Raw genomic sequence first — 20,155 nt, forward strand, 5'->3', positions numbered from 1 at the left:
AATTATACAACAGCAAACTTCACAATCAATACCCACTCGAGCTAACTTATATTCTGCTGTACAGACATGAAGGTATGGCACTGTTAGCTCCGACTGAAAGCTACTGCATGTGACCCAAATTAAAGGGTTTCCCTCTGCCATTACAAAGGATTTTGCTAGTTTCTGAGAAAATCTGTATCCTGTTTTCTCTGTCATTAAAAACAAAGAACATCCATGCAGCTTTTAAGGATCTGCAGCTGAAACTGATGCTCATGTTATCATTTCATAAAGTCTCACTTAACACAAAATAAAAAAGAAAATCAGTCAATTAAAGAAAAATCAATCTTCCTAACCATTGAAAGCCGAAATAGTTTCTGAGGCATTAGTTTCTGAAAGCTGCAGTTGAAAACCTGACCTTTGTGAACTCAAGATATCAGAAAAGGGAGAAACATATATACCTGAAGTATTAAATCAATGTCATTTTCAGTATTACACACATAAACACATATTCATATTTGTTTACACACAGATGCCCACATAGTATTACCATCAAGCCAGCTAGGACACAAAATTTGGCTTTAAGAGTTTAGATTTTGTTTCAAAATATATCTAAATGTCAGTTTTGACAACTGCCTTCAAAAAGGCAGAGCTTAGTCTTATAAACCAATCTAACCCATCAAGAAAGGTTAGAGGGAAGAAAAAAATCACTACTTCAGTAAAAAAAAAAAAAAAATTGACATCCAATTTTCAAGCTGATTTATCAGTGGAAAGATAAAATTGATAGTTTGCCATTACTGGCTAGCAGGCTGTCTAAGAAAGCTGTTACAAAGCCTTTCATTTTGATTTAGCCACATGGATCAATACAAACCTATACTGTTTCAATTTTACAAATATTGATTTTCTGATATAACCTCTGCAGAGAACATTCATCACCTGCCATACTAAAAAATATTGAAATTTATTTTGTAAACTTTGATTCTCAGCAAAATATACCATTCTACTGAGTGAAGTGGAATCTATTTTTCCAGATAACAGCTAATCACTGCTAAAATGTGTTTTGAGTAATATCCTTTTGCCTTTCCATTTCAGAGTCTGACTAAAACTGTCAATCCTTTAACTGGATTCATACCAAAGATCAGAAAATTTCCCTTTGTTTTCTCATCAAGTGTTTTGAGATTCCTAGCAGTTCTAATGGCCAGAACAAAATAGAACTTCAAGTTTAAATATTCACTATTTTGCTTCCCAAAGCTAGAAACTCTTAATGCTTCAGGAGGATGATTTCTTTTCTTAAGATACCAAAGTAAAAACAAATTCTCTAAGTAGAAACAGCTATTTAATGAAACAAAGATCTTTTGTCTCTATTTACACACAATACTATTTTCACAGGCTGTTCGAATCTGCATAATGTGTTAAGAGTGGTGTTATTCCTCAGCATTCAAAACATACTATTTTTATGTGTTATTTGCTCATGTATAGATTTTTATGGCAGCTTATTCAAACTGATATAAATACTGAATTCATTTTGAAAAATATTTAACACTGTAGAGACAATTCTAATTATATAGCTTTTGTTGTTCCAAAGTATTTCATCAATCAAAAGTAACTATTCAATTAAGAAAAAACAATTCAAAGTTTGAACCAATTACTTACTTTTTTATCCCCTTTTTTCCTGATCCTGAAAAGCCCTCTTATGAGCTGTTTAAGACATTTCTGATTGCCACATTGCTGGCACTGGTAGATACAGATACACTAACCAGCCAGGGCAGCAATACTGAGAAGACACTGAACAGGTTTTAAGAGGAAATACCCCATGGATAAAAGTGTAAGATAATTTTCTCAGCAGTATATGAGAAATAAATGAGAAAAACCATAATACTATGTTGGAAGGATACAGTCCAGGGACAAGATTTAGGCAAGAACTAATGGAACTAATGAATGTGCACTTGCTAAGTAAATTAGCAAGTGCACATTAAGAACTTGTGCTGGTAACACAATGAAATTTAGATTGCTGCTTACTAAACAGAACTCTGAAAAATTCCTAAATTATTAAGTTAGAAATTAAGCAAAATGCCTGAAAAGCAATATTTTCATCATGTAAAGAAGAAAAGAAATTCTGAACTTTCTTTGTAAATTTAATGTCATGAAAACAGGGTAGAATTTCTTTGTAGACTTAAGACTGAATATGTATAGTGTGTACACTGATGTAATACAAGATATTATTATCTTTAGCATTTCAATATTAAACTCGTCTTCCCACATGTACCTGAAATCAAAAAATACCAGATATCAAAATCCCTGAATTAAAAAAAAATAAAAAAAAAAGAAAATTAGTATCACAAAAATACTATAAGACACAGAGGTGAGAGAGAAAGCCACAGAAAAGGAATCAGAACCATTCAATTGAATACAGAAGAACCTTGCTAGTCAAATCAGATGTGTCCTTTCATCCTGTTCCAAAAATGCCAGAAACAGTTCTTAAGAGCAATGGTAATGGCTTATGCAGCTAAAATGGGATCTGTATGAGCCACAAATCTTGTTATGCTGATGCTGGTTCAGATGATGATAATCTAACCATCAAAACAGTGAACACAGTAAATCTGAGGCATAGAAATACCTAAAGAGCTACACAACTAGAGCATGTTTAAAAATAAAGCAAAACAGTACTAAATATTTAAGACCATTCTCTTAATAGAAAGGATGTTTATTAAGCTCTACTTTAGTGCTTTTTCTTCCATCATCAGATTTCAAATTACTGTGTTAGCAGCGGACCATGATTCACATGTTACAGATGGGGAAAACAAGGTGGATAGATAAAGACTGATATGATTTATTCAGCGTTGAGATGTCACCCTCACTGGCACCACCAAGAATATATCTTCATTATTTAGGGCGTAAAGTGACTGCTTTCATAGCTGAAGTAAGATTCTTGCTCTCCCATATGAACTGTTCTGTGAATTCTGGAGGGCAGAACAGGTGGAATGGTTGGTATGTCTTGGTTGGAAGTACCAAGCCCTGGTTTGTTTTTGACACTCAGTAAATCCCATAAATGTGTATATTTTCAACAAATATTTAAAATGCTACAAGAAATTGAATAACTGTAATTCTAATCTCCATATGTTATTCACTTTTTTAAAAACTGCATTTTCAAAATAGAATTATGTTTATAATAACAAAAATGTATCTTCATTCAAAATAGTATTTAAGAATATCTATCCTAACAGGGAAAGACATGAAAGTAAACAGTTTTTAAATTTTTTTTAGTGAAAAAGTAAGGCTTTCTTAGTCTCTTTTTTTTTTTTGTTGTTCTTTGTATGTTTTGGTTTGGTTTTTTATTTTTTGAGGGGGTTTATTTTGAAGTTTGGTTTTTATTTAATGAATAAAAAAAACCAAAGAGGTAAAATATCTTCTTGACACTTGGGCTGCCATCATCTAATAAGAGCAACAAATAAGTTTAAAAATACAGCATTTATAGTGAATGTGGTTGAAGAACCTTTCTTTTATTAAGGCTTTTCTGTATCTAACAGTATTCAATATAATAAGAAAATGACCTTCTAAAAAGTAATGATGGTGATTATCCATATAATGGCTGTAGCATGCAAATATACATCAGCCATGTAAAAGAACAAAAATCAGGCAGCAACTTTGCAATGCTTAAGGGCTTCATGTTTTACAGCAGCAGAATTAATGGAAAAGTTAATGTAGCATTGAATAACAGTGAGCTGCTCAGCTGCTGCTACTGCTGCAGAACATTTAGATCATGGAAATAACACATCATTTTTTTCACTCTTATTGCTTTCCTGACCCACAGATAAACAACTCTCACCCACCCTCAAAATCAGATGCAAATTATTTCTGCATTACCCAGGAATGTTTAAGAAATATGCCTATATAATTTGTCACTTAATGCAGTACACAAATGAAACAGAATTTTGCATTACTTCTACCTCTTAATTCTAGATTTCAATACATGAAACAACCAGATAAAATAGTCATTTTACATCCCTGTTTTTTTCCCATATATTAGGGAGCACAAACTATGCATGCACTCAGTAAAGCATAATTTGAAAACTTTTCAGTGACACAAACCTACAGGAAAATTTTTGGAAGGTAAGAAACACCTAGGTACTCTAAACAGAGACACTTAATGGGCTCAAAATTGAGTTGCACAGACAATTATATTTAGGCAAAAAACTGAGGAAGAGTCCATAGACCTCACAACCATAATCCCATAAACCAGTTTCCCCCCTTCTTTATTACTGAATGTTTTATAAAGAAAAAGACAGAAAGTTGTTATGTAAAGACAGAGAAAACTTGGAATATACCATCAATCTTTCCCTCCTTCAGACAAAGACCCAAAGGCTCTTCTTATCTTGATTCAAATGTAAAATGTGAAGACATAGAGGAATTTTGATTTTCTATTACGGCAACTAGTCCTTCCTAGAATTCCCAAAAATTCTTCCAGCTCATAAAGGAATTCAAAATTTAATGTTTCTCCATTGATGTTGGATTAGTAATTTTTTTTTACTTTGTTGCTGATTGCCTTTTCTTGCCATCAGAGGGAGAACAAAGTGATTAGTGGTGAACACAGCTATCGAAAGTGAGAAGATTCATCCCTTTCTTTTCTGTTCTCAAAATAGTGAAAAATGTGATACTATATTGTAATTTAGCTCAAAAGGTAACACAAATGCTTGGCTGATACTTTATAGTTTCACTATTGATTGCAGACATGATAATAAAAGTTGGGGAGGAAGGACATTGCTTACAAAGGTTTTCTATTTTCTGTCAGATCAAAACCCAGAGGACTACAAAGTGACTCTTCAGTCACACCTAAAGCTATTTCTCAGTCAGACAGTACTTGTTAGGTAGTATGAAAACCTACCTTTCCCTACCTTGCTTCATCTGTTGTCCAAGTGCCTGCAACTTCTGGAGCAGACATAATCATAAGTTATATATACACCAATTATATCATTCCCTGACCTTCTTTTATGCTTCTCTAATGTTGGTGATGATATTAACTATGAATTTCTAACAGGGTTGAAAGAGTACCAGTAGCAGCTATTCATCCACAACTATTGATGTGGATGAATATAGAGATAAACCAATAAAAATTTCTGCCAATGGAGAGCCAGTGGAGAACCTAAGATGTCACTGGCCCAGGAACTCAAATATTTACTAAGAGATACCTCAAAACTTGCCTGTGATTTAATATCTCATAAATGTTATTGAAACCATAAATGACACAGAGATCTATAGATGTTTACTTGTTATGGAATGTCCATCGTGGCTTTTTAATTTTTACAGCTGAGATTTTGACTACAGATTTTATGTCTTTCTGAAAACAGTAGCATTACAACTTTACTGTGAGGAGTCTGAAAAATTTAACAAAAAGAAAAAAGATAAATACATTTTCGTAATCCTAATAGACAACAAGTTTGTAGAAGTACATTTTTTTTTAATTTTAGTTTACTCAAATTGATCATTTGTGGATTACTTTTAAAGAAGGGGAATCCTCTAAATAAATATTGCATTGAGAATGCCACCCTTAGAAATTTGTCAGTGTGACTGAAATAAAAGAGCTATTCCAGTACTTTCAAAATAGGGCATTCCTAAGAAAAGGTCTCTGTTTAAAATTTAGTGGTGTCCAGCAGAATCTTTTGAAAGTCCCTGCTGAGTTGGTGATCACTCACTTTAACAGCTTAGGAAAAGGTTATCAAATGATACAGTTATACAGGGGGTACCATAGATAAAGCCCAACACTGACCTGTAGATTCAGATTGTGCAACAAACATACTAAAAAATTTATGCACATGGCCTACACTGGATCACCACTCAGAAAGGAGCATGAATGAATACCCCATGGAGGCCAGGTACATCAATTTTTTTATGGTGTGTGTTTCAGAAGAAACATGTCTGCTTCCTTCTAGGGAAGATAATATATTCCTCACCAAGCAAGAAGAATAACATAAACAGTATCATCTGTCAAAAAACCCAGTCAAAAACTAAGCCTCAGCATACTGATAAGCTAAAGGACGATTTACTCAAAAGAAAAACATAATTTCTATGTAAAAAAAAAAAAAATTCCTTTTTTTAAAAGACAGTTTATAACACCTTATTTGTTAAAATGTAACAGACCATGCATTTTTCCTTGATAACATTTCCAGAGAAATTGGCCATTCCACACAAATTTCCAATTGCGTTTTTTCAAAATTTGAATACCAAGACTGTTAGAAATGAAAGGTAGTGCATACTGGGGGAACGATTAAATAGTTTGTCTATTTGGGTTCTCTAAAAGTATACTTAACTGAGATTTTTTACCAACTCATCATGATGCTCTCACATGAAAGGACTATTAATAAAAGAACGTTTTTTTCTTATTCAGACTTGTCTGGCATTTGGCCAAAAAATATCTGGTAGCTTTTTATTTTCTCTCATTCTTCTCAGTAGTTCTTAATTTAGATTAAATATTAAAGGATAGTAGATTCTATTTTAGTTTGGGAGATACATATTAAAACTAGCTTCTGGCTGCTCTTCTTTTTCGACAGGTTTCATTCACTTAATTTTCATAATTTTTAGCTCAGCTGTTCAGCATGAAACTCTACCACTGAAAATACTGTCTGAAGTTCACTAAATAAATTTCCTCTACTATTAAGCTGTCATCAATTTTGAAAACTTCACATTTCATTCAAGACTGTAGAAGAGGTTAGGGCATTATTCAGTGTAAAAGATTATTATGTGTTTAAAAATAATGCAAAGTTACCTAACAGAAATTGGAAACTTTAATGTCTAGATATTAAAGAAATGAAAGTGAACACTTTTTAATACCAAAACAACATTCCACTCACCATGAGGCAAATATATCATACTTTACTTTCCTCCATGTTTTCACATAGCACAAGATATATTATGCATAGAAATTATTGCACTCTTATGGCAAAGTATCCCAAAGGCTTCAGTAGTTTTTATAAATTGAGCCTAAGAGACATCAAATTTAACTTCCTCTTTATGTACCTTTTTATTGCTTCCTACCATAAGTGCAAACATAGGCTCCAGTAAATCATCTAAAGAAATCTATTTCACATGAATATTTCCTAGATTCAGATGGTGACTGTAACAAAACCAAAAGCATCCCTGCTCAATAAATATAATTTGATATCAGGAGAAAAGTGAAAAAAAACCAACAACAATGGGAATCTGAAAAATTAGGACACTTTAAGAAATAATTTAAATATTAGTGCTTTGGCATTGTGTATACAGACTATTTTTCAAAACAATGGTTAGCATTCTCAAGTTAAACACAGAATCTATGTGGTTTATGAATCTTTTGCTGGATTTTGTAATAATCTAGACAATTGGATAATCTGCTACATTATTGGGTTTTAAAATGGTCCAGTACTATTGAATGTTGAAGAAATACTTATGGTATAAGACAGTATATTATAGAAGCTGAAACAATCATTGGACTCTGTTTTATTCATCTTCATCTGTTTTATTGAACTACCTGCAGGGAGCTTTATGGGCGTACGATCATGTCAAGGTCACAGGATTAAGTGAGCAGTGATGACAATAAACAAGACTTTTCTGTGTATTTTAAAGGGTCTTACTGAGTTACTTAAAATGCCATAAACATAAATAGTCCCCTATCTCTACAACACATCCATGACAGATGACTTCAAAATATAACACTCCTGAGCAATGGAGCTTTACAACCTAACCAACAGTCCATATTATTGACAACAGTTACCAATATACTGGGGAGCCCAAATACTGGGAGAAGCTTGCAATCTGTCACCTTCAGATATATTATATCTGTAAGTGTACAAGAAACAGATCTACAGTATACATCAAAACTCTGTATGAACAGAAATTACTGCTGAAAAAACCAGAGTTTACAGATAATGTAAAAATACAGTCATAAAGAAAAAGTAAATGCATAATGACAGATGTATCAAATCTGCATAACCTTTCTAAAACCAGATAATAAAACCAAGCTTACACAGTACTTTCAATATCAACTTGAATGATGTAATTAGTCTTTAGAATTATACTGTGCATTACCATGTCTATTTTATCAACAAGGAATGCAGTATAATCATGCACAGCAATCTCCTTCAAGTCAGGTAACCACTATGACTGACATCTTGTTTCTGAATCAAAGTAAATCTGTGTAAACTTATTTTTTCACTGTTTTAAAAAGTTAAAATTAATCAATTAAAAACCCTCAAAAAACAACCAAACCAACTAATCAACCAAAAAAAATCCACAAAAAAACCCCAATCAAAAGTGATCAATTGAAAGAGAGACATACGCTAGGAATATTTTTCAGAAATCAGAAATGTGAGCTGTCTAAGGATGAGCTGTCTTCAGAGCTTAGTATCTCTGAATATACAGACTGGGCTAACAAAAAGCATACAGAAACACCAAACCCAAGGAAACCTCCAAAACTATATTAAGGTAAGAGGGAACGGACAAGACTCTGGTTCTGGTCTCTGTGTCCAAGTAACCATGTTCCTCCTGTACACCTGAAGACAGGACTTCCTTCTTACATGGCACTGGGAGCAGCAATTCCATGTGCACTTGCCTCTTGCTCTCCTGTAGCAGTACTGCAAGATAGGGCTCCAAGAATTGGCTTAGGAAAGCTCTAAAATATTTTGAATGAGGAAGGTATTGTACCAGAGAGAAGTAAAAATGGAGCAAAAAAAATCACCATGAGGGTTGATTTTTTTCCCTACTGTAGAAAAAAAGGAGAAAAATAAACCCAACAACAGAGCAGACAAGAGAAACAGATCAGTATATTACGTATATTAGGTGATTACACATTATTGTGAGGAAAAAGGTACTAAGAAGAGAGCTAGGTTTAAAATCACATATAATTAGTCTAATTTTAAGCAAAGAAAATTATCTAATAATGTACATGCAATTCAACTGTAAATCTCTCAAAGACATGGAGCAGGTTTCCTGAGGTGTTTGCAGAATTGCAATTTGTATCCCACAAAGAAAGGGCGATGCAAAGGATGTGATTGGGATGTACCACACTACACCTGCCTTGGTGCCTGGAGATGATTTAAACCTCAGTTGCTTTCAAACGTTCTTCTCAATTTCTGAAATTATTTGAAAATATTATCATTGGACATAAATACCTTTCAAATAAAAAAGTACAGGACATTAAGCTTTTGAGACAAAGAGAATCAAAATTGTTCCACCTGGTTTTCATCTCTGGTTAAACCTTGCATTTCTAATGTCTACAAGAAGAAATGTTGGATAAGTCTACCAAAACATTACAGATTTTTCTCTTAGGAAAAGAAAAAAAATCTACAGCTTGGCATTCACCTTCTCCGATATATTTGAAGCATCACATAGAAAAGAACCCTGGATTGTAATGGCACCTAAAAAAGACTTAAAAATAGGGTCTTACCCATTTTATGTCAGAAAATAAATAATATGTCAAAGAATTTTCATTTCTGAGAAAATACAGTCTTCTTAGAAGCATAAAATTTTCTTATTCAGAATCTTCAGATCTATGACTTTCGTTCTTTTTTTATTCTTTGCTTTCTATTCTTTTATATGGGGAAGATGGAAAATCCACTGCTATATTGCCCAGGTAATACTAGGTAGACTTGTGAGGAAAAGTGAGCAAAGTGGTATTTAGCAATGAGAAATTCTTCCCTCATGTCTTCTACTGAGTTTCTACTTCTTTCTCAGTTGGAAGCAGGAAAGAAGAAGAGCAAGTGCTAGCAACATTGTCTAATATCAGCAACTGTTAGTCCAGTCTGCTGAGAACCACTGCAGAGTTTGTTTCTGCTGCAGGAGCTAGGAGGAAAACATGAAGGCAGAAGGTACTTTGAAGTCCTATCAAGACATGGAAAATTCAAAATCAAGACTGACTGAATGTGAGATTCCTCGGGAAACCCTGAGCTGAAAATTCAAGAAGTCTGAGTATTAGATGGATCCATCAGGTCTGCTTGTCCTATCCTGCTGTTTCTTAATTGTTCAGTTATAGTTGAAGGTTACAGGGCTGGAAGGACCACAGGTCTGAACCTTTATGGCTGTTCTTGTGACTGGCTTCCCTGGAAGCTGAGTGGCTGCATGTGCATGCACATGGTAAATCCATGGCCAGATTTAAGGAGGAGCAGAAGTCACCCTCAGCCTGCTAATGGTTGCCTTCCTCCTGGTATAACCTATAGTCCTACAATAAATACATAAATGGCAAATTGACTGTATGAAATTTGGAGCTGTATTCCAATTACTGTTCCAGTTAAAGAAAATATTGGCATCTAAAGATCTGTTTTCCCAAAGTCTTAAATAAAGAAAAAAATTTACAAAGCTTCCCTTTTTTTTTTTTTAGGGGAACCCCAAATTTAGGCAGAAAAAAGCAGGAAAAAAATCCTCTTAATGCAGAAGTCATAAGGTGAAAGTGCAGAAGACTTCCTTCTTTATAATGAAAATAAATGTACTGTACTTCCTAGAGAAAACCAAGTCACTCCGTAGAGTTGAACAAGTCTTTCTTGAGCACCACTTGTTTCTCAACATCTGAAAACACTACCTCTTTCCAAAAAAAATATTTTCTTATGAGGTTTCTTCCAGCTGTGGGAACAAATCCATAGAACAGTGCCACAGTTCAAAACAACTGAGCAACCTTGCACAAATACAGAACTGAACAAATCCCACACACACAAGTTGTTCAGTTGCTTGTACAGACCATCTCTGGTAATACAACACTCCTTTCTTGGCAGGTATCTCTCTATACTGTAAGTATCACCCTACACCTATTATTAGAAAAGGATACAGAATTCTTACATCCCCCTTTTTCCATTATGCTTGTCAAAATTCTCAGTTCCATTAGTAAGAGCTCCTTCAAAGAGTCTTTGCCTTCCACCACAGTGGTAAGCAGTTAGGGAGGGAGGAAGAAAGAGGGTATGCAATGGGTGGAGAAGCCACACAGTTGAAAGCATAGTAAGAAAGTTAAAAAGTGGATTGAAATGTAGAGTACTACAATAGAGTGATCAGATGAACAAAATCATCTCACTCATGTTTAAATCCTACTATAAATGGATAACTAATACTGGACTGAAAATATGTTGCTGACACATTTGCTGATCTCAAGGTCTCTCAAATACTGCATTAAATTAATAACAACAGAAGATAGGAAAGCCTTTTCTTAAATGTTTTCTTGTGATGAATAAATTTCAGAACTAAATATTTGGAACTTGCAAAAGGATAGCTGAAGAACAAGCTAAAAAGTGTGCAGTTTAATCTGACCAATTTTGAAGAATATATTCTGCCAAAAAAAAATTCCACCAATTTGAGAAACAGAAAATTCATAGTTTTTACAGAGTATGTGTAAAAAATGCAAAACTTTAAGAGACCTTTCAAGAAAGGGCGCGTCAAACATGCTTCTGGAACCAGTAGACAGGATCTGGTCCTACATCTTTTCCACTGCTAAAACCCCCTTTGTAATTTATGCCTAGCAGTTAAAATGAGCCAGAAATGAATGAATAGCTAAACCAAATTAATCTGATTAGCAGTAGGGGTTAGAATAGGTTCTATGCCTTTCTGAATTTCCTAAGACAGCATTGTATAGCGATGGAGTCAGAGAATGCCAAAGGATGGCTGTAAGGGAAACAGCGTTCTAAATTCCTGTGATCTGGTCTCCCTCGCTGTAAACTGGAAACATTTGCTTTAGAAACAGTGTTTTTCCAGAATCAACTTATTTAACTGCCAACCCCCATAGGCATGGGAAAGGGAGTTCTCTTTCCGTTCTCATCCCTCTGGCCCCCAGCAGAACCCAATCTCTTCAGAAGCTCACACTACAGAGAGAGACAAAACTAGCTGACTAGCAAGAAACTTTTTATTTCCAGCCTGTCTCCCCAGACGAATTTGGTCTTCACCACAGAATGAGTTTGACAGCTCTGCCCTCCACCATGAATGATTAATTTGTTATGGGTGTCTAGTTTAACCAAAGATGGATTTGAACAGAAAAAGCCCTTGTGTACTTGCTGTTTGGTACAGCTGCTTTAATGTAGGTGGAACCTCCTTCCTTAAATCACAGAAAGCAAGAGAACCAAGTCTCATTTTTAAATGTCATTTTTCTCATTATAGTAGTCCTCCTGTGAATACCAAAACTGATCATATGAAAATATCTATGACAAGTATTTCATATTTAGACTTTGAAGGCTAATTGGAATTCTGAACTCCTTTTATTGCTCTAAATTGCTTTAAATTTATAGAGACTGTAAGGTAGAAATATTTATATTCAGTATACTTGAATAAAAGTTTTGAAAAGTTGAGGTATCTGATAAAACCAAGAAGCTGAAGTAAGACAGTAAGAGCTTATGGGCCAAAACACAGGCATTCATATGGTTGATGAGAAATTTGAACTGTGTGTACAGACAACTTTTACAAAACTTTTTTTTTTTAAATATGCGTATGGGGAGAGACACAGATGGGGAGGGAGAGAAGCACCATATGAAGCTGACAGAGAAGGCAGAAGGAAGCATATGTTGTGACACGAAAACTATAACCCTGAAAAAAGCTGAGGGTAAGTGCTGGCTTAAAGAAGCTAGGAATGCTAAGCTATGAAACACCCTGTCTGATTCTTCCTGATGTTGCAGATTCCCTCTGAACAAGTGACAATGCATCAAAGAAATAACTAGCTCATCAATTTCTCATCTGAATGGGAAAAACCTGCAGAATTTTAATTTTGATATAATGTTGAAAATAAAACAAGGGGAAAAAAACGAGTATGTCTAGGGTAAGCTATTACAAAGATACCTAAAAGTATCAAATTGCCCAAAGGAAATGGAATTAGTTTTGTTGAAGGGCACAAACAAGATTTATAACAAACTAATGGGATTTATTTTGAAATCTATTATGCTTTGTCTGAGATATGTAGATGAAAATGAGATGACTGAGTAAATTTTCATTTGTTATAAAGGATTTGATGCTCACACGTGGCAGAAACTGAGAAAAAGAACTTTGGGTTTCACTTTAAGATATAAAGGCAAAACATTTACAAAGGAGAAAGGAGGCTAACACTGACAAGCAATACAAATGAAAGTTTTTTCTTGAACTGTTATTTGCCATTTTTAGTCAGAAGAAGATGAAAGAGTAAAGAGATTCTTGGACCATTCAAACTACTGATTGATTAACATACAGACAGGAATTTGTTATACAAATTATTGTGTTTGTAGGCATTTATTCAAGTTGTGGAGTACTAGCCTATAATTAATATTACCTTCATAAATTATAGCTAATTAGGAAGCTAACTGAAATGCAAGTCACCTATTAATTTAGGATATTTTTAGTTAAGCTATCTATATATAACTATAACTTAGAATTCAAAGTCTCATATGGTATTTTGTTGGCTCATACCATTCAACTTCATTCTTGTTTCTTCAGACATTTTGGGAAGATTTTAAGATAATATATTTAAAATTCATAATTTACAAATACTATAAAATGTAGAATACCTCAAAACATAAGACCTCTTGCTTTTCTTCTCACTACTAACCTTCTGTGGGTCTTAATAGTCTCTTTGTTTCTTAATGAATAGAGAGTAAGCTTTGTGGCACCTACAGATTAAATAGTTAATGCTGGTTGCTGCTTTCTGCAAAGACAATATACAAAGACACAAAACCTGGGGAGGCTTACAAGCTCATTGTGTTGAACTGCAAACACAAGGAAAAATTTTCTCTACAGTTGGGCCATATTTGATGAAATGAAACCGTTATTATTTGCAACATGAGCATCTATGTTAAAGAACTTGAAATTTGTTTGTCTTGAGAAGAAATAAACAAAAACACACAGGCAAGATAGGACAAGAGGAAATGGCCTCAAGTTACGCCAGGAGAGGTTTTGATTGGATATTGGGAAAATTTAATCACCAAAAGCGTTGTGAAGCATTGGAACAAATTGCCTGGGAGGCGGTTGATTCACCATCCCTGGGGTTGTTTAAGACATGTGGATACAGCATTTAGGGACACGATTTATTGGTGGATTTGGCAGTGTTAGGTTAATGGTTGGTTCTAATGATCTTAGAGATTCTTTTCAATTGAAATGATCATATGATTCTATACATATTTGTACTTTTTGCTGCATTGGTAGCTGCTCTGTGCAGATAGAGAGCTGAAGCTTTGAAGAATCACATTCATGTCTGCACATATATTTTCCTATCTTATCCATTTTGGATGCCAAAAGGCATTCCTATTACCCAAGTATTCATTGCGAAGAAGGGATGGCCTGTTTTTCACCCTGCTCCACCTGAGTCAGAGAAGGATCTCCCTAACTTCACTACTTCAATGAAGGGTCTCCAGGGCTCAAGTTGAACAGGAGACCAGCATTGTGTCTTCAGAACTGAGAATATTTTTCCCAATGGAAATTTTAAAATCACAACAGAAGTGCAGAGGTCTAGTGTGATAATGTGGTTCTTGTGTATTTTTAAAGTAACTGTATTCCTGTCATTCTGTATCTCTCAAGGCACAGAGAAGCATGAGTTTATAAAGAGACTGTTAATGCTGTTAGCTCCTTGTCAGGAACTAAAAACAGAGACGAGCCCTGTTGTGCTTTGTGCCAGCCAAGACATGAGGTGTACATGGTTTTGGAAGCTATCTTGACCTCCATCATATAAAAAGTATTGGAGTATCTAATTAACAGCATTTTTTGCATTCTGTAGCTGAGAAGTTTTATGAGACCCCTCTCCATTTTCTGCCCTTGAAGCCTTTCAGACCTGCCCACTGGGCGACATTGGTCCCTAAGAAGGCTCAGAGGTTCTTCCACTGGGCATCTCACACTCCCTGCTGCCATCCCAGTCTTCCCCATGCACAGCCCACTAGTCCCACGACCGAAAGTGCCCTTGTGTGCTGGATCACAAAGCTACCACGGCACGCATGGCCAAACTTGCAGTGCAAGGCCATTTCCCAACTGGATCCCACAAATGGGGAACCCCACTTGGAGACCTTGTGCTGTCACCATGTGCCCTTTCTCCAGGTTAAGCCGCTGCCTGTGGCTAAAACACAACCAAGCCAAACACCACAACTAGCACTGCAAGCATCGAAAATGGAAAGCAGCTCTGCCAGTAACTGAGAAGTAGACAACACTGGACAAGTTGTACTACAGGGATAAAATAAAAATTTCTTTGGTTTAATGTGAGAAATTTCATGGGTTTGTCAGAGGTGTCAAGCTACTTTATGGCCCATTAGAAACTATCATGGACTCAAGGGAAGAAAAAAGCTGCAGCAATGGACTATTGCCATTTAGAAAGCTATAAATAATCCAGAAGATAAAAGCTGTTTGGCCCTAAGAAGACAGAGTCTCCTAGAAAAGGTAGTCACCAGGATCTTATTTAAGTCAGCAAAGTGTCTGCAGCCATTCACAAAGTTGAGCAACAACATTATTAAAAAATTGCTATTAATTATTCAAAGACCTTAAAAGGAGTGAAAATTGCATTTATTTTCAGCATGTTCAAGTCTCCAGACACAAAGCTTTAAGCCTCAACTAGAGATAATATGAGCATCCCTTATGGACTAAGCCTTGTCTTGAATTAACCATATGACAATTTTCTACTTGTCATTTTTGTAATTTCCCTCAGAATGTCTCTGGTGTTAGACATCAGAGTTTCTGTAAGACTGAATTTCCACAATTTCTACCATCTTAAAAAAATAAATACATATCTCTCATCATCCGGGAGAGAGTAATTTCTTTAGAAGAAACAGGGATAATGAACATGAAAAAATTCATTTTTGTTTTGATCATGGTATAACTGCAAGAACCAACTAGATAGAATTACAAAAAGAATGAACAGTATATGTGCTATTTATTAAACCTTATTGCTGACACATCAAATTTATTACTTGGAAACTTTTCTAATAGGCTTAAACCCTAACTATGTAGTCAACATAAATGCAAATATGTTTTGTCAAAGAATATTTATCTAGAAAATAGTTTTTGTGTTATCCATCTCAACTATGTTTTTCCTGAAAAGGTTTATCAGAGCTAAAATGGATCTTTCTGTTCTTCACCGCGTGATTCAGAACAGATAACCAAATTTTACAGCTTGATTTTCTATTAAATTCTATTTATCTGGGAGCAGGACTTCCTTGATTTCTTTTGAATTGTTTCACTCTGAATAAATAATCAAGTATTTGTGGCTAGAGCGCACAAACAAGAGAAAGAATTGGCAGACTCGACTTTCACAGACAGGGCACTCACATGACAGACCCAGGTTCAAGACCTTGCTATGAATGGAGGAAAAGAGCAATTTCAGCTCAAATCTTCCACATGTGGGTCAGCACTTTAGCCACTGGCTATTTTTGTGATTCTGAGAAGCAAGGCTCTTCTCTTTGGCATGATGTAAGAAAACATTTAATTTCACTGCTATCTTGAATGGAATGAACTTTTAAAACAAGTACTCAACACAGCTCTAAATAAACCTCAAATGCTGTATCAGTATATATATATATAAGAATATATATAGAAGAAATTATATATTTTAGATATTTTTAAATGAATTTTTTAACAGGAATACCTGCTTAATTGAGCTGCACTTTGTTCAGCTTTGCATATGCTACATTTAAGTAAATTTAAACCCCTAATAAAGTCGTATTTCAGTTATACCATGCCTGCTTCTCTCAAACTTTGCAAGTAACATTTAAAGCTGCACAGCTTCTACGTTTGCAGCTTACCTGTGAGAAACAGCTCCCCAGGCACCGTGTTTGTTTGTTAGTATGTTGAGTATCTTCTGTTTCAGCTGGTTGGCCGTGACATGGTCTCGATGCTTAGCAGCACTGATGAGGTGATCACACATCTTCTCCTCCTCTCTCCGGTCAGCAGCGTACTGAGCGCACTGCGACTGGCAATGAGAGAACATCCACTTCATTAAAGACAGGCTACTTATGATCGCCCTAAAATTATTATTTATTTACCTCTCTGATTATGAAAATAACTCATTCAAGTGTTTTTTAGAAGTATAGGACATGCCATTTGTCCTAGTTTCATCCAGGACAGCGTTAATTTTTTTTACAGTAGAGGGGGAAGTAAGCATGTCCAAACCCTAGTGTCATTTGATACCATCTCATGTCACTTGCCAGGGGCAGGAGTAAGGGAGATTCTCTCTCTGGTCTGAGAGAAAGTGTGGCAGGCTAAAAGGTCCAGTATTGTTTTACTTACTGTGTAAAGCATTTCTTTGTCTCATATCTTTTGTTATTAATATTATTGCTGTTACTGTTCTCATTCTTATCTCATTGCTGTTTCCAGTAAATTGTTCTTATCTCAACTTGGTGATTTTCACCTCCTGTGCCTCCACTTCTCAACACCACCATGGAAGGGGTGGGGAAGCGATCAAACAGTGTCTGGTTTAGGAGAGTCTAGGTGATGACACTGAATTTTTCTGCAGTAATATTTCTTGATCATGACACCATTCAATTGAAATGTCCTGTCATATATTATCCATAAACAAGCACTCTGTTAGAACATGTAAAAACTGAAATACCAAGGGCAAAGACAACAGAATTCAAATTAAAAACATTAAGCAATACATGTGGGTGTCTGTATATATGTGGCCATGGAGACATCTTAAAAGTTATCCTTTTGTAAATGTTTCATGTGTTCTCAGGTATGAAATAACCTCTAACGTACAGAGGATAATATAAAAGAAAAAATTATGTACTGGTTTGGATTTTTAAATCATATTAACACCTAAAATTTTTTACATATTGATATTTTATTACTACAGATGCTAAACCAAAAAAAGGTGTATTTTCTCTCTCATACCACAACATGCAAAATTTTGATAACATACTACCAATTCTAAAAACCCTAATGGATAAAAATATCACTAATCTTTTAAACTGAAAAAATCTAATAGTTCCGTCATGTGTCCTTTGAGAGAAAACTACCTCTAAAATAAATGCTGTGGTTCTTGACCTTCACATGAATTTCTTTCTAAATTGCTAGAATTCTAGAGTGTATTTTTGGTTTGATAAATCGTTTCTTTACATCTAAGGATAATCTTTTTTCCATTTCTTTACTCAAAATCATGCTAAGTTCAAACTCAATTTCTTCTCCTCATAAAAATTCTTTCGAAATGTCTAAAGAAAGGGAACACAGCCAGAGTAATCAAAATAAATCCACTAAAAGTATAGTTTTCTTAGTATAAATTACGAAGGCTAGTATACTCTCAGAATAGCTAATTTAAAAAATACCCTTTATGGCACATTTTTTGCACTTACAGTTTTTGTGCACCATTTCAGAACATTTAGCCAACACTCAATGCTGTAATAGTGCTCAATAGAAACCAATTTTCTAGTATTCAAAAGAGTAATTAAAATTAAGTTAACCTTATACTTTATATTTTATTCTTAATATTTCTGCACACTGCCTTTTTAGTACAGATCACATTAGCATTCAGTATGATTATAACAGTGTTCTTTCTATTGTGTTTACAGACATCATTTCAAGTAATCTATCTTATACCTCAATGTATTCTTCAAAGAGCAGATAACTCAATCTTCCATTGTCATCTTAGGTTACTGCATGATGCTCTGATAGATATCAAATGTTGTTTATTGTTGAGGCAATATGAAACTTCACTCTGACATACACTTAATTGTAAATGCAATTTTATCTATGTTCAAAATATCCCGTATAAGCTTGGTAATAAAGTTGTTGCAATCCCACATGACAAGTGTCTGCTCTCTGATCTGACAAAATGAAGTAAAGGTTATGTGTATTCAAAATGACAACAGATATCTCTGTGTCTCACAGATCTCAGCTAGGTCAAGGAGCACAAAAACTAGTACATCAAAGTGCACATTTAAGAGAGCTGTTTCAAGGAGATAAAAACCTCATCAAAACTAATATTCCTGCATCCTATTTCTAGCCACCAGGTGCTTCTTGACATTTTCTGACTGATTAATAAATTGATATAGCTATTTATTATCATCAATACTAAGTCTGTCAATCTCAATCCTAAAGCTAGGTCATTTAAGCAGTAAAAGATGTGAAAATATAGGACTGCACATATATACCTACATCTACAAAAATGTATGCAAACACAAGGCAGGTTCAGAAACTATAAAAATCAGTGATGAAATGCATGAAACACTATAAAAACCTAAACCACATTTGATAAAATAATGAAAAAATGAAGTATTAAATTTACTCCATTACTTTTGCATGACTTTTTTTTTAATAGGAACAAAATTAATCCTGTATAAACAATTGGAAACCTATGAAACTGAAGACATTTTAAAAACAGGGGATGTAACATTTGGATCACCTTCAAGCAACATAATTTAAATTTTATACTGCACCACTCATTGATGAAAAAGCAACCAAGTGTTGATTCCTTTTCAGAACAAGAATTATAGACATTTGAGAGTTATGGGAGTCAGCTTCTCTGTTACATCTTCCAATACTCAATCTTACTGTAGATAATGATTCCTAACTGCCAAAAAAGATATGCAGTGTTGTATTTCACTATATAAAAAGCAAGTGTTCTAGAGTGCTCCAAAATTCAAAATGTTTGAAGAAAATAACCTTAAAATATTAAATCTGTTCAGCAAAACGTTTCTATTTCTTATTTTTTTATGACATACCTTAAGTCTATAATTGCTTTACTTTTTTACTGAACTCATACATACTGTTGTAAATAATCAACAAAAATAATTAATAAGATGTTTTGCATTACTATTTTCAATAAATTAGAAAAGTTCTTTGTGAACAAAAGGGTCCACCATATCAGATTAGACATTCTGATTAAGGCATTTCTTCAAGCTGTAAATGCTTTTATGAATTTCAGTGACAAGATGAGAAATTAAACCCATTCCTTGTGCTTGACATTTACCAAAGCTTTTAAAAACCAGTTTTGAAATGCTTTCAATGTAAATTTCTTCCTTGGAAGAAAAAAATAAAATCTTTATTGCAGGGAGTTACAGTCTAGGCGTCAACTGAGTGAAAACAGAGAATCAGCACTGCGCCAGCTCCCAGGCTTACCTCAAACTCAGCGTGCTTGTGGACATCTTCAGCTCTTTGTCGGTTTAAAATAAATTCTGCTTCATTTGCGACACGCACTATATGGTCTTTCATTGCATGGCACAATAATCTGAAATAGGAAAAATCAGAATCAGTCTTTTTATTTGATGTACTTCAAATAAACTATTTCAGCAGATTTACTTACAATGGA

The 20,155-nt window shown here is 34.5% G+C and overlaps 1 protein-coding gene across 5 annotated transcripts in view; it reads right to left on the bottom strand.

The window, feature by feature from the left end:
* The window catches only part of NBEA (neurobeachin), a 458,173-nt gene that overhangs the window by 202,827 nt on the left and 235,191 nt on the right, over positions 1–20,155 (bottom strand). For all 5 annotated transcript variants that reach the window (XM_054514098.1, XM_036391661.2, XM_036391637.2 and 2 more), the window contains 2 exons: positions 19,966–20,074; positions 16,656–16,822 (listed from right to left, as the gene is read on the bottom strand). In XM_054514098.1, coding sequence (XP_054370073.1) covers positions 16,656–16,822; positions 19,966–20,074 — 276 coding nt within the window. The remainder of the gene's footprint in view (positions 1–16,655; positions 16,823–19,965; positions 20,075–20,155) is intronic.

This window comes from Molothrus ater, chromosome 2 (genome assembly GCF_012460135.2).
Source record: "Molothrus ater isolate BHLD 08-10-18 breed brown headed cowbird chromosome 2, BPBGC_Mater_1.1, whole genome shotgun sequence".
Lineage (NCBI taxonomy): Eukaryota > Metazoa > Chordata > Aves > Passeriformes > Icteridae > Molothrus > Molothrus ater.